The sequence below is a fragment of the Odocoileus virginianus genome, chromosome 8, assembly GCF_023699985.2.
Source record: "Odocoileus virginianus isolate 20LAN1187 ecotype Illinois chromosome 8, Ovbor_1.2, whole genome shotgun sequence".
Lineage (NCBI taxonomy): Eukaryota > Metazoa > Chordata > Mammalia > Artiodactyla > Cervidae > Odocoileus > Odocoileus virginianus.
The window spans coordinates 32,720,040-32,734,075 of record NC_069681.1 but is presented as its reverse complement, the minus strand read 5'-3'; the positions used below and the strand labels follow the sequence as shown (position 1 = coordinate 32,734,075).

Below are 14,036 nucleotides of genomic sequence, written 5' to 3'. Positions count from 1 at the left end.
ACAACTGGCAACAGATATCTGAGATGAAGTGTCTAAGGATGGGCATGCAACTCTGGACTGGGGATACATGGTGCTCAGGATACGGTCCACTAGCACATCAGCCCATCCCAACATCCAATTCTGGGCCAATACCCACTACGGACTTGGAGCATGGGGAGTCCTACTGTGGGCTGACACAGGGGACTATGGCATCCTGGATATATGAATCTCTTGCACTTTAACCCAACACATAACTGAGCAAGTAGCAACAGTGACCCGTGTCTAATAACTACAGGTGCCAGAGACACCCTCCCCATCAGAGTTCAGGCAAGCTACTGATTACTAATCTGAAAATTTCCACATCATTTTCCCTTTGTTTTCCTGCATCCTGCTCTATTATGGTCTCCACAAGACCTTTGGCATTAATTTTTCTGTAATTTGTTTCTGTGCTGTGACTTGGAGGGAGGTTGCTTTGTTATTTTAAAGAAAACATTCTCATCGCTGATTCTCGTTTGCCTCTGAACAGCCTGCATCAGAGCCAATTCCTACCAAACCTCCTAAGATGTGGGAAAGCCCCTACTTTATCCTGTTAATGTGTATAATTTCCCTTTCTACAAACACAGACCTGGGCAAGTCCAGGGACTTAGAAACATCACTGCGTCCACAGGCCTGGGACCCTCTCTACCCGTCTGTGAGGATACGTTACAGAGAACAACTGCAGATGACCTACATACTAGAGGAAGGTGAGAGCTGACTTCATTTCGGAAAGGCTGTGCTTCACAATACACAACCATTTTTATTTCCTGAAAGCCCATCTGCTTTATTAGAATTAGAAACTTCCGATTTAGTGTCTTAAACCAGCTAAGGAGCGGTCCTCAGGCACAGAGCTGTATCAGATTTTACAAATGTAACAGAATCATGGCAGATGACATTTCTCCCTTCCACACACACACAAAAGCATCTGGATCACTTGCTGAGGGGCTGGGGAGGGGCGAGGCGGGACCTGCGGCCTGTTGCCAGGCAGCCCAAGTGGTGGTTTACCGGGGAGGCTGCTGCAGGAGCTTTCGGTTGCCTAGCAACCGGGTCCTCAGCCACAGCGTTTTTCTTAATGAAGGTTTTTCACAATTCTCTGTGTGATTACCTCTGCCGAATACCTAGACGCATTACCTCTGAATTACTAGCTTATTCCTCCTGATTAAGGGCAATTTTGCATCCAAGCAATTTTGTACAACTGTGTTCACAGTCTCTCCACATTCCACTTCCTGGGAAAACTGCTGGCTGATTTGGTGGCATTTCCAAACACCACTTTTCCAGCTGTGGTTTGACAAGTAAGAGTTACTTAATGAGCATTATGTGGTTTGAAGGACGTTTTAGCTCCTCTCTCGGGAATATCAAATGTGGATTCTGTGTGGAGTTCATAGATTTATATTACACTTCATTCTCAATGTCTATTTTGAAAAACACACCTTCATGAGGGTGCCACTCTACTTAAAAGACAAGCCAGCAATGCACTTGGTACTGTATAATTTCTCATAGTTCATTAAAAAAAAAATGAGAGCAGAATTATCTGGTGGACTCGTTGAAGGTTTTCCTACACGCCATCTGTGATATAACCTAGGTGACACCTAAAAAAATCTTCCATGGAAGATATGAATAGCAGTTTGACAAAACTGAAAAATATTAATACTATTTCATCTATAATGAATTGGTTAGACTATCTGAAATTTCACAACATCACAAAGATGCTGCATAAGGCTTTCCTAAATATTATCATGTTTAATAGCATTTTTGCTGTTAGCTGTCAAATACAATTATTTTATTATTTTTGTTACTTTTGCACTTCTCCCTAATTTTATTCCTCTTCTTCCTCATCTCCACCCTAGTGAGCCACTATCCTGAATTTTTTTCTTTAAAATTTTAATACATAGTCATAAATACAATTATTTTTAAAAAATAAAAAATTATTTTAAAGTAATAATTTGGAGGTTTTCAAAGTAAAATTTATACCTTGAATCTTGAGATATCTTTGTCTTAGTAGACTTGTATATATATTCACAATCTTAAACTTATCTTAAAATTTAACATTAATAGCATTTCATTCTCAATTAAGGAATTTTTATTTTCTCTTTTATAAAGATTCATACCAGAAAAAGATATTTAGAAATCTATTCCTTTCTAACCAAATAAACTAATACACAAAACAAAGCCAAAAATAAAAACAAAGACATTTTATCTGAATTACCCTTTTACGTAATAAATGCCATGCTATTTTTATATAGCATGGTCACTTCCAATTTCTTAGGAGCATAGGGGAAACCTTCTGAACATGCAGTAATTCCTCAAATTCACAGGCAAGCATTTGGAATTGAGGGGTTTATTCTATTATGATTGCTTTGTTCTGAATGAGATAAAATTTCCATTCAACAATTTTCATCCTTTACATATGGGCCATTATATTGGTTTTCAAATATATGTGTATCTATAAAAATGGGAAATTCCACAGTTGCTACACTTATATTTTTCTCTTTGGCTGTGCCAATTCTTAGTTGCAGCATGCAAATTCTTGGATGCAACATGTATCTAGTTCCCTGACCAGGGAATGAACCTGGACCCCTGCATTGGGAGCATTAAATACCAGCCACCAGGGAAGTCCATCCAGTTGCTATATTTTATCTGCAAGCCCTCTAAGGACATGTGAAGGCAGAATCAAATCAAAGGTATGTAACAAATGTGATGATAAGCATGGTTGTGTATCAACCACACCCCAGGCACTGTTATAAACATAGGTGCCATCACCCCTAGGGTCTGATTTGGTTGTTCTGGGTTTAGGCCTTTGCATCTGTAAGTTTAAGCACCTCCCTCAATGAGTCTGGCCTCAGAAGCCCATGATAAGAGGGTTTGTCAAGTTCCATCAATTCCCATGGGTGGTGCGGAGGGACATACTCTCCCACTTCCAGTGAATGACGTCATCGTCTCCGGGTGACGCCATCACCCCAGCAGGTACCTACCTGCGTAGTGGCCGTGGAAGTAGTGTTGCTTCTCGACCCCCACATCTGTTGAAACTGTACCCTGATTTCTGCAAATGTTTCGATGATGACAGCGATGAACACGTTCTGCAAGAAAAGGACAGGCCAGGCACATTTACCAAAGGCTGGGCAAGAGCGAGGGAGGGCCATCAAAACCGAAAGATCTGCAGAAACTGTCAGAAAACTTAGACCTGATGAGGAGGACGTGCGAGAGTACCTTAACCAGCCAGGCGAGGAAGAAGATCAGGGTGATGAAGTAGAAGTAGGAACGCCAGCGCGGAAAGCTGTCGATGGCTCGGTACATGAGGAACACCCAGCCTTCCTGGGATGCGGCCTCGTACACAGTGAAGATGCTGGTTCCTGCCCAGACAGAGGGAGGGGGAGGCTGGCTGAGTTGGGGTGGGCTTTTGAACTGAGAAGACATTTTTCAGAAAAACAATATTTATCCGTGATCATTTTCTCAATGACAAGAGCGCTTCTAAAGGGACTCAAATCACATGCAATATTTTACTGTTCTTATTCCTAAGAATTTCTCCTTTTACTTGAAGTAACAGTGTCTACTATTCAGCAAAGTGAATCAGCTACTCCTATACATATATCTCCTCTTTCTTTTTGGATTTCCTTCCCAGTTAGGTCACCCTCCAGTCTTGAATAGAGTTCCCTGTACCACACAGTAGGTTCTCATTAGTTATCTATTTTAAACATGGTACCAATGGTGTTATTCTTGGAATTTTGATTAAGTTGTTTCTGAGTTCAAGCTAGGGCAATTTTAATATCCCTAGCAATAAAATAATTTTAGGTTATAGCATTTGCTGTAACGATGTGGAAAATAAAACTAGCATTCAAGTAAAGATATAATAATAAAAAACGATGTGTACCATATACAGTTGCCACTTGGGGCTTAACACTTTTAGGTGCTATAGTTTTAACTGAAATGAAGTAAATTGGAGAACAGGGTTTCATTTGAAATCATGTTCTCATAGGATGAACTAAAGTAACCCAAAATTCATGTCATGGAGCCCATCTTTGGGTTCCATGGTCTTTCCTGAACACCAAAACATAAGGTAGTAAATCATTGAATAGGAATTTGTATTTTCGGGGAGAATTCTCTCATTGAAAATACTACTATTAATGCAAAGAAGGGCAAGGGAACAATATGTGGGCAGATTTTTGAATCTATGGTTAAGAGGAAAGTCGGTATTTAATCCTCATGGCATTATGAGTATGTGTCATTATTTCCTTATTTTGAAGAGGGGAGAGATAAAGCACAAAAAGTGTAGGGAATCTGTCTAAAGTGTAGGGAATCTGTCTAAGGCACACAGAATAAGTAGGGGAACTAGAATTAGCCCAGTCGTTCTGGAATAGGGACCTCCATGTTTGTGAGGCAATTAATTCTGTCTCCTGCTACCTTTTCTGTGCCTTGGTTTTCCCATCTATAAAACAGGAAGATAGTAAGACAAATATAGGTAACATTTTCACCTCAACGAATTCCACTGCTATAAATGAAATAAATTATTAAAGGACATAAAAGCTATATCCACCCACATATGGGCTCATCATCCAGCAACTGAAAACTAGAAGGTGTGTACAACCAAATGTTCAAACTAAGACAGAGGTTACTAAAGTTGGCTGATGTCTGACAGCCTCCCTGGGTCTGTGGGTGCAGGAAGGAGAATCAGAGCACCAGCGAATTCCAAAGCACCCAGAACAGCAGGAAAGTATAGCAGCAAATGGGGACAAATGAGAAGAAACAAGGATTAAAAGAAAAAAAGTACTCATTTGGTATAACCTTGCCTCACTAGTAAAACCACTTTATCAGTTACCTCACCACTTATAGCACTAAAGCTTTGAGATGAGATCAAAGGCCAAATGGGAAAAAAAAAAAAAAAGCATCTGTATATTTACATATATTTTCTAAGCTAAACTTTGTTTTAAGCCATAAAGATTCGTACTTGAAACATATTTCTTCAGAGAGAGAATTTCTAAATGCCCAAGTGCTAAATATAGAATACTTGTCGAAAAGGGGAGTTGAAAGCTTTAACTACAGGATTCACAAATGGAAAAGAAGTGTTGACAAGGCCGATGCTGACACGGGCAGGAAAGTTTAGGCGTTAAGAAGAGCAGTTCCAAGGATGCTGAGTCCACAGGCCAACTAAAACACTCCCTGCCTCTGCAGCTGGGCGATTTCCACGGAGGCGAGAGCTTAGAGCGCAGAGCAGAGGTCACGACTGTCACGCCCCTGCCTTTGAAGAGCAGAGATTTTAGATCAAAAGAGCGCGGGGGAAATTTACTTTCCATTAGTTGCTTGAAAAACAGAAGAAAACTGTGCTGAGCCACAGTGAGCGTTCGGCGACCTTCCTTGGCTTTCAAATCGCCCACTCTTCTAACCTGGTCACCTTCCATGGGCTCTGCCTGTGCAGATGTCTGTGCGTCACCACTAACACACGGAATAAACGTTACTTAGTAGCTTTTACAATTTTCTCCCAAAGCAAGCAAAACATATCATGCGGGAAATGTGGTTTCTTTTAGAGTGTTTGAGCTTCCTCACCCACTTTTGAAAGATCTATTGGAAAGTACATTCAAAAAAATCAAGGCCAAAAGGGCAGGACTTCATGTCATTCTTAGGGAGTTAACAGTTATGACATTAGAATTTCACAATAGTCCAAAATTAGAACCAACTATTTGGAGGAAGTACTGAGGCTATCTTATCTTCGAATTTGGGGGCACTTATTGTTCACATTTCTGCATTATCATGCATAAGCAAGGAAAATAAGAATTAACTTTAAGGCGAGGTTGGTCCGTCTACCTCAGAAAAGCCACAATAGTTAGAATTTCTCTTTTTTTTTTTAATTTAAAAAATATTATTTGTTTTATCTTTATTTTTTGGCCATGCCACAGAGCTTGCAAAATCTCAGTTCCCCAACCAGGGACTGAACCTGAGCCACAGCAGTGAGTATTCATTGGAAGGACTGATGCTGAAGCTCCAATAGTTTGGCCACTTGTTGTGAAGAGCTGACTTACTGGAAAAGACCCTGATGCTGGGAAAGATTGAAGGCAAACGGAGAAGGCAGTGGCGGAGGATGAGGCAGATGGCATCACCGACTCAACTGACATGAATTTGAGCAAACTCTATGTAGTGGAGGACAGAAGAGTCGGGTGTGCTGTAGTCCATGGAGTTGCAAAGAGTTGGACACAACTTAGCAACTGAAAAACCACCACTCAGCAGTGAAAATCCTGAATCCTAACCACTAGACCACCAGGGAACACCCTGCTTTATGTTTGAATAAAACTGAACTAGCAAATAAACACAAGTACAAAAGATCAACCAAGACTGGACTGAAATAATTTGACTTTTTTTTTCTTCAGTGGCATATTAAAATCTGATTCAGGTATAAATGGGATGGAAGAAAGATATCTGAATGATTGACCAAATATAATTTACAATAAATGTGATAAATATAAATAACACATGATTTTCACTAAAAAATAGTTCTTTGTGTTACAATAAACATAAAATTTCTATAACTTACAATGAAAGACTTAGCAGGGTGAACATAGACAGCTTTGATGGACTCCTTACCCAATTTTGAACCAGTCTGTTGTGTAGATGATAGTAATTGAAGTAGGTAGGCCTTTAGTATCAGGCTTTATGATAACGTGGCAAGAATTTAGGCTGTGCTCTGTCAAAGACTTCGGTTTCCTTTAGAGTCTTGGTTTCTGTCTCTCCTTCTGTCTTTAGATTTCCCCCTAAATTTCTTCTAAACAGACTCTGTGTCTTGCAGCTAGGTTGTAACCCAGTTATTAGTATTATTTTGGACCCCTGTTACTGTGATGATACAGTGTTGGAGAGGGAAAACGTTCTATGATCTTATGATTAAATCTCAGGGGTTTTGACCTTCAGAAGAATTTCTCAGCCTTTGTGTTCTCAGTTCGTGTGATACAGAGAGGCTAGAGGGGCTCTGGTCATCTGCCTGCCCTCCTCTGAGGACAGATGAGACTCTGAGGAAGCAGGCGTCCTCCAGGACATGACTCTGTCATGAAGAACAGAGGGCTGCGGGCTCATTTCAAAATGGTCACTGTTCCTCTCCCCTGCAGGAAGCATGTGGGAATTTTTCTCTGATCATCACCTTAAGAACCAGGTATGTCTTCTGCAGGTAAAACTCACGAAAGCCTTGGGTCCCCCTAAAAATGGGGGGTTTTCAACTCCTAATATAGTACATGTTCAGCCTCCAGCAATACTCAATTCTAGTTTAAGTATCTCAGGCGCCTGTGGCTTCTGCCCCTGGGGAGCAATGATTCTCTGCATTAGCAAGGCATGAATGTGCCCTGAAACCTCAACTCTCCGTTAGATCTAAGAGCTCGGCTGACTTTTAGAATTGCTGGTGTTGAGTTTGTTTAGCTTTTTCTCTTGTCATGAGAGCAGGATCGATAACTTCTAAACTATTCACATGTTAAAGCAAAGAAACCAGAAGACATTAAATAACTTCTTTTTGGTTTAAAGTATGGATCAGAAATAGCATGGACAAATGAGCATGTCTGGTTAAAATGAGAATTCTAAATGCACGTGCAAAGGCATGATTCTCTGTTCTCATGTAGCCCGTTAGTCGCTCAGTTGTGTCTGATTCCTTGCGACCCCCTGGACTGCAGCCCGCCAGGCCGCTCTGTCCACAGGATTTTCCAGGCAAGAATACTGGAGTGGGTTGCCATTTTCTTCTCCAGGGGATCTTCCTGACCCAGGGATCAAACACAGGTCACCTACATTGCAGGCAGACACTTTACCATCTGAGCCCCCAGGGAAATCCTAAGTGAAAGTGTTTGTGTCTTAGTCATCTCCAAGCCCACCAGGCTCCTCTGTCCATGGAATTCTCCAGGCAACAATACTGGAGTGGGTAACCATTCCCTTCTCCAGTGGATCTTCCTGACCCAGGGATCGAACCCAGGTCTGCTGCATGGCAGGTGGGTTCTTTACTGTCTGAGACACCAGGGGAGCCCACACATAGCCTGCTTGGTCACAATTTGGCTTCTGCGCTGGTAACAATGTAGGGGTGAAAAGATGGTCCCACACCATGTCAGAATATTTCTGAGCCGTCTGCGTGTCTCCCCTGTTAACACCTTTTTCTCCTTACACCTTAATTGCTGCCTGTTCTTCTGCTTGATTTTAACAACACACTCTACGGCAATGTTCAACACAGACAACAGAGTTATCAACAGAACAGTGGAGAAGGAGGAAGAAAAAAAACAAAACAAAGCAGTTCTTCATGGGATATGGTCCAAGTATCCATTATATAACAGCACAACAAACTTAACCAAAGCCAAGCAGCTCTGGGCAGCTGTGATCCAGGCAGCTCACGCCTGGAATGAAGTGGCTCTCCACGCTGGCCAGACTGCCACACGGGCCAGAGCTCCTCTGGCCAGAGAGCTGACCTTTCTAGCAAGCACTGCACTCATTGACATTAAGAGCAATCAGGCACTTGCCATGTGGCAGATGGCGTGATGCTCACTTTTTCACCCCTGGTCAGGAGAACAAGAAGAAAATCAATCCTGGAAATACCACCTAGCTTCCAACGTTCATAGAAATATGTCTGGAATATGGAGTGATTATTCAGAGCTTTACTAATCTTTTGTTTCATTATTATTCACCAGGTATATACTCCTACTCATTCTTCTTCTTCAATAATAAGAAAGATTATAATTACTTGATAATAAAGTTATTATTGAAAGTGCAAGTGAAAAAGTGAAAGTGTTAGTTGCTGAGTTGTGTCCGACTCTTTAAGACTCCAGGGACTGCAGCCCGCCAGGCTCCTCTGTCCAGGGAATTCTCCAGGCAAGAATATTGGAGTGGGTTGCCATGTCCTTCTCCAGGGGATGTTCCCAACCCAAGGATCAGACTTGGGTCTCCTGCACTACAGGTAGATTCTTCACTGTCTGAGCCACCAGGGGGGCCCCATATTTATTATTTTATTATTTATTATTATATTTATATAATTTAATTTATAATATAATAATGGTCATTATTAGCTGATGTAACTAAAAAATTATACACTTGACAGAGGGTTTTCATGAACCTCTATAACTCACTCAACAACTCTGTATATCGGGAGTAAGAAGATAGGGCAGGAGTTGCCTCTTTCCGAGAGATGAGGAAGTAGATCTGAATGTTTTACTCAAATCTCTTATTTGATTGACACCACCACTCTGCCTTCTCATCAGTGATGCTAACTTAGGAACCGGGAATAAGTACCCACTATATTAGCTGCACCTTATAATTCTCTTCAACTTGAATAAACCTGCTCTTATTTTGATAGACTTATGTCCCACTGCCAGCAGTAACTGCTGGAGCTTAAAGGGGGCACCATCCACATAGCTACTTGAGTAAAAAGGTTCTTTCCTTTGGCCCATTTAAGTCTGCCAGCCTTTTAATCCTTCTGTTTTGACCTCAGGGTCTTGGATATCTCTCGTTTTAAACAGAGACAACAAGAGACCATCAAGAACCTGACCTTATTTGCATGACAAGTTCTCAATGTCTCTTGCTTCCTTTTCCCCAAAAGCTTGATTTTAAGGGCTGCATGAACTGGACTGACCATTATGTATTTTATTCTATCGGCGGGGTGGAGCACTTCAAAAAGTTTGTCCAAATTTTCAAGTGTACAGTTTCTTTCTTTTCCTCCCCCAGGAGATGGTAAACACCACAAGAACAGCCCAGCCTAGGCACAAAAAGAAAAGTTCATTGGGACAAAACGCAGAGAAGAAGGTGAAGGTGCCAGTGAAAGTAACAAAGCAGAGAGCAGCAGGTCAGGGAGAGGGTCTGGTGGAAGTTTTCAGAGAGAAAACGCGTGGCAAAGGAAGGAAGGATGCCTCAGACGATGAGCTGAGAAGTCAACTCTGAAAGCTGGCCAGGCGGCTCCACTGTCTTCTTGGAGGAGCTCCAAACCTGGACCGTCTGCCTTGGTTTCTGTGAAGAGATCGTGGCTGGGGCCAGCTGGCCACCCACACCAGCTGCCAGGGACAGCAGACCAGGCTCTGCCTGCGAAAGGATGCTCCGTACCCTCACTGGCAGTCACAGAGATGCTGGCTGCCCTTTGCCAGCTCCCTCTCCAGGGCATCACTGTATTTCTTTCCCAGCCCGCACCCCCTCACGTTTCTTCTGCTACCTCGGGGGATCCTTCTCCCATACGCATCCTTAGCAAGGTGAACAGATCCACGGTTTTATTCTCAACCGATAGCACTGGGAGCTCACAGATCATAATATCACTCTGCTCACTGAGGCAGCTGCCCTAGGGTTTTAACCCCATTTACAGACGAAGAAAGGGCTTCCCAGGTAGCCCTAGTAGTAAAGAATCCATCTCCTGATGCAGGAGATGTGGGTTCGATCCCTGGGTGGGGAAGATCTCCTGGGGGAGGAAATGGCAATCTGTTCCAGTACTCTTGCCTGGGAAATGCCACGGACAGAGGAGCCTGGCGGGCTACAGTCCGTGGGGTCACAAAGAGTCGGACACGACTGAGCACAGCTCAGCATAGAAGCAGCAGAGGGGAAGAGACTGGGCTGAGAGTGGAGTCTTTTGTCCACGACGGGATTTGAACACACGTTCCTCGGAGCCCATCCTCCTCACCACTGCGCTTCTGTTTGGCTGCTCTGGAAATCTCAAGGCGCAATGAGCAGGCAAGAGCAGCAAATTCTGGGACGTCCCTGGCATGGACTCCTCAGCCAGAACAGGGCTTGTGACCTTTACACGGATCTCTGGGTGCTTGGGCTTCCCTGGCGGCTCAGCGATAAAGAATCCGCCTACAATGCAGGAGACACAGGTTCGATCCCTGGGTCAGAAAGATCCCCTGGTGGAGGGAATGGCAACCCACTGCAGTATTCTTGAATGGATTATCCCATGGACAGAGGAGCCTGGTGGGCTGCAGTCCAAGGGGGTCACAAAGAGTTGGACATGACTTAGCAACCAAATAACAACACCTGGGCACTTAGCTCCCACTTCGTCTTGTGGATAAAAGCCTAGACCCAAGGACAGTCAGGTTTTGGGCATAGTGATGGCATCCTGGACGGTATTGGGGCAGCTCCCGCCGAGGCAAACTGTAGCTTCCCGGACACAGAGCCAGAGGAGCAATGAGATGAGCTCCCTGGAGCTGTCAGAGATCACACTGACGGAGAGAACCACCCTGGGACCTGCAGGGCCCTTTTTAGAGGCTTTGGTTCTCTACTGACACCCTGGCAGGTACATCCTCTTCACTCTCATTTCCTAAATGAGGAGCCGGTGGCCCAGTGAGGCTGTGACGCTTGCCTGAGGTCACCCAGCAGTGACCGTCTGGAGTCGTTTTCCCAGGCATCCATGCCTGCCTCCAAAAGCTGTTCTTTCCACTCGGCCACGCATGTCTGAACTTTCTGAAACTTTTTTCTTGGCTTGGTTTGGAGGAATTTGAACAAATTCCTGTCTGGTGTACTTTGTGAAAGCAAAATTCTGCTTTTAAAATTAAACAGACTAGCCCCAAGGAAAGGGAGGGGAGAGGTGGGGAAAATTCCTCCAGCGTTCTTAGATTTGCAAAGGTTCTTCTGTGTTTCTGTTTGCGGTGGGGAGAGGACAAGGATGGGCCTCCTCGCCAACCCTCGGTATTCCTCAGGTTATTGTCTCATATGACTAGGAGATAGTTTCAACTCCAGAGTATAAAACCCTAAAATATAGCAACACTGCACTTACTTTCACTGATGGGGAGAATCTATGATGAAAATTGGAACCACATAAAATTCAGAAGTGACCCTAGTTTTGGTGTGTACCTTCTGGTTATTCAGTGATATGATCTGAAATTCTATGACTTTGTTCCATGATACAAACATAATCATTTGAGAAGTAGAACATATCACTAAAATAGAGAATTTTTTATAAAATACATTTGCTCTAACTTTAACAAAAGTGGGGATTCCCAGGTGGCTCAGTGGTAAAGAATCCTCCTGCCAATGCAGGAGACGCAAGAGATGAGGGTTTGATTCTTGAGTCGAGAAGACCCCCTGAAGTAGGAAATAGCAACCCACTCCAGCATTCTTGCCTGGAGAATTCCATGGACAGGGGAGCCTGGCAGGGTTCAGTCCATAGGGCCGCAAAGAGTTGGACACGACTGAGCAACTGAACACACACACACACACACACACACACACGTGAATGGCTTGTTTTGAGAAGACAGCTATAATTGGCTGGGCATTTTGTCCCTTGCTTATCGATACCGTGCAGGGCCCTGTGGGGTTCCTGGGATCCAAGACTTTCTTTGTCTCCTGTTTCTTTGATTATAGGAAATGGCCTTTGTTTAGCCTCTATGACCTGCCCTGAGCCCCACTGGGCAGATTCAAGCAGTTGTTCATTAGGGAAGGGAGGGAATACTAGAGGAGGGAGAAACATAGTGAAGAGCAGCCTTGGGGCAAATTCCTGTTTCCCCATCAATGGATACACACAACAACATCTTTGAGCTGTTTTTCAGAGACTGAAACCCTCTCCAGGTGACAGAAGTTAATGATTAATAATGATAGGTTGCCCACAAGCATGTAGACCCTAGAGCAGTTGGACTTGAAGGTTGATGATCCTGGCTCCTCCTTACCCCACCACCACCCATCAGAAGACCATCCCAAGCTGCTCATGCCTTCTTTGAACCTGTGCTATAAATCCACTCACTGTCTTCTTCGGGGGAGGGAGTGTGCTCAGTTGTGTCCGACTCCTTGTGACCCCCTTGACTGTAGCCCACCAGGCTCCTCTGTCCATGGGATTTCCAAGGCAAGGACACTAGAGTGGGTTGCCATTTCCCTTTCCCAGGGCAAGGCGGGGTGGTAGAAACAGTTTCTCGAGGCAGGAGCCTGCTGTGGCCCCCTTTGCCTGGCGAAATGATGAAACTATCAGGGCTGCCATATGCCTGTCCTTCAGGATGACTTCAAGGGACAGAGGTCACCCACCAGCCACACAGGAGGTTGACTTCAGGAAGAGAAAAACTCATATTTTGCTTGCATTGGCCCATTTTGGGGTCCTCTCTTATAAGCAGGGTGTGCTATGCTGAGTCATTTCAGTCGTGTCTGACTCTTTGCGACCCCATGGACTGTAGCCTGCCAGGTTCCTCTGTCCATGGGATTTTTCAGGCAAAGAATACTGGAGTGGGTTGCCATGCTCTCCTCAAGGGCACCTGCCCAAGCCAGGGATTGAACCCACATCTCCTGCAGCTCCTTCATTGCAGGCGGATTCTTTACCACTGAGCCACCAAGAAAGGCCTCTCTTACAAGCATACTTTATCTCGAATATTACATTGACGAATAGTAGCTTCCGTTCCATGGGCACTGTTCTCAGAAATGGCTGGCATCCAAGGAAATGTCAATCTGAAAAAATATACTATCAAAAACATTTTTGTTTAAACATGTTAGGGTTTCATACAAATACCTGAGGCAGATTTGGTAATTTAGGAAAACAAAATAAGGCAAAGTTCAAAAAGGCTCCCTATAAAACAGCTCTTTTTTCCTCACAAAAATCCCACTCTACTAACCTTGCCCTGAATTACTGGCATGCTGAACCACAGGAATTCATAGTCTACACATACTCCTAGCTGAAAGAATGAGTTCTAACCATAGATATAAAATAACAAGGTAAAATTAAGAATTTAATGTCCCATAAAGACTTAAGATTCTTGGAAATGTTCAAAGGAGATGTTTTAAACATGAGATTGTTACTTTTTAAATACAGGGTTTGGGTTTCATGACTAAATCGTTATGATTTAACAATATGAATCACTGAATTATTTCTCAAGAATTAAAAAAAAAAGGTACAGCTCTTAAAAATAAGAGGTATAATATATACTTTATCTCATTTCAATGCTCTGAAAAACTTGCCAAAGGAGTGTTGTTGCTGAAAAATGTTAACACATAGGTAAAGTCCTAAGCATAATAGACAGATATTCACACACACATATTTCTAAACTCAGCCACACCCACAGAAAGTCACATACGAGAAAGGACTATCAGTTTAAAATTTGTTTCTCTAGGCAAAGAAACTTGAGAAATTT

At 43.3% G+C, this 14,036-nt stretch overlaps 1 protein-coding gene across 3 annotated transcripts in view; it reads right to left on the bottom strand.

The window, feature by feature from the left end:
• NALCN (sodium leak channel, non-selective) overlaps window positions 1-14,036 on the bottom strand; it is a 283,090-nt gene that overhangs the window by 196,556 nt on the left and 72,498 nt on the right. For all 3 annotated transcript variants that reach the window (XM_070471442.1, XM_070471443.1, XM_070471444.1), the window contains 2 exons: window positions 3,223-3,365; window positions 2,988-3,092 (listed from right to left, as the gene is read on the bottom strand). In XM_070471442.1, coding sequence (XP_070327543.1) covers window positions 2,988-3,092; window positions 3,223-3,365 — 248 coding nt within the window. The remainder of the gene's footprint in view (window positions 1-2,987; window positions 3,093-3,222; window positions 3,366-14,036) is intronic.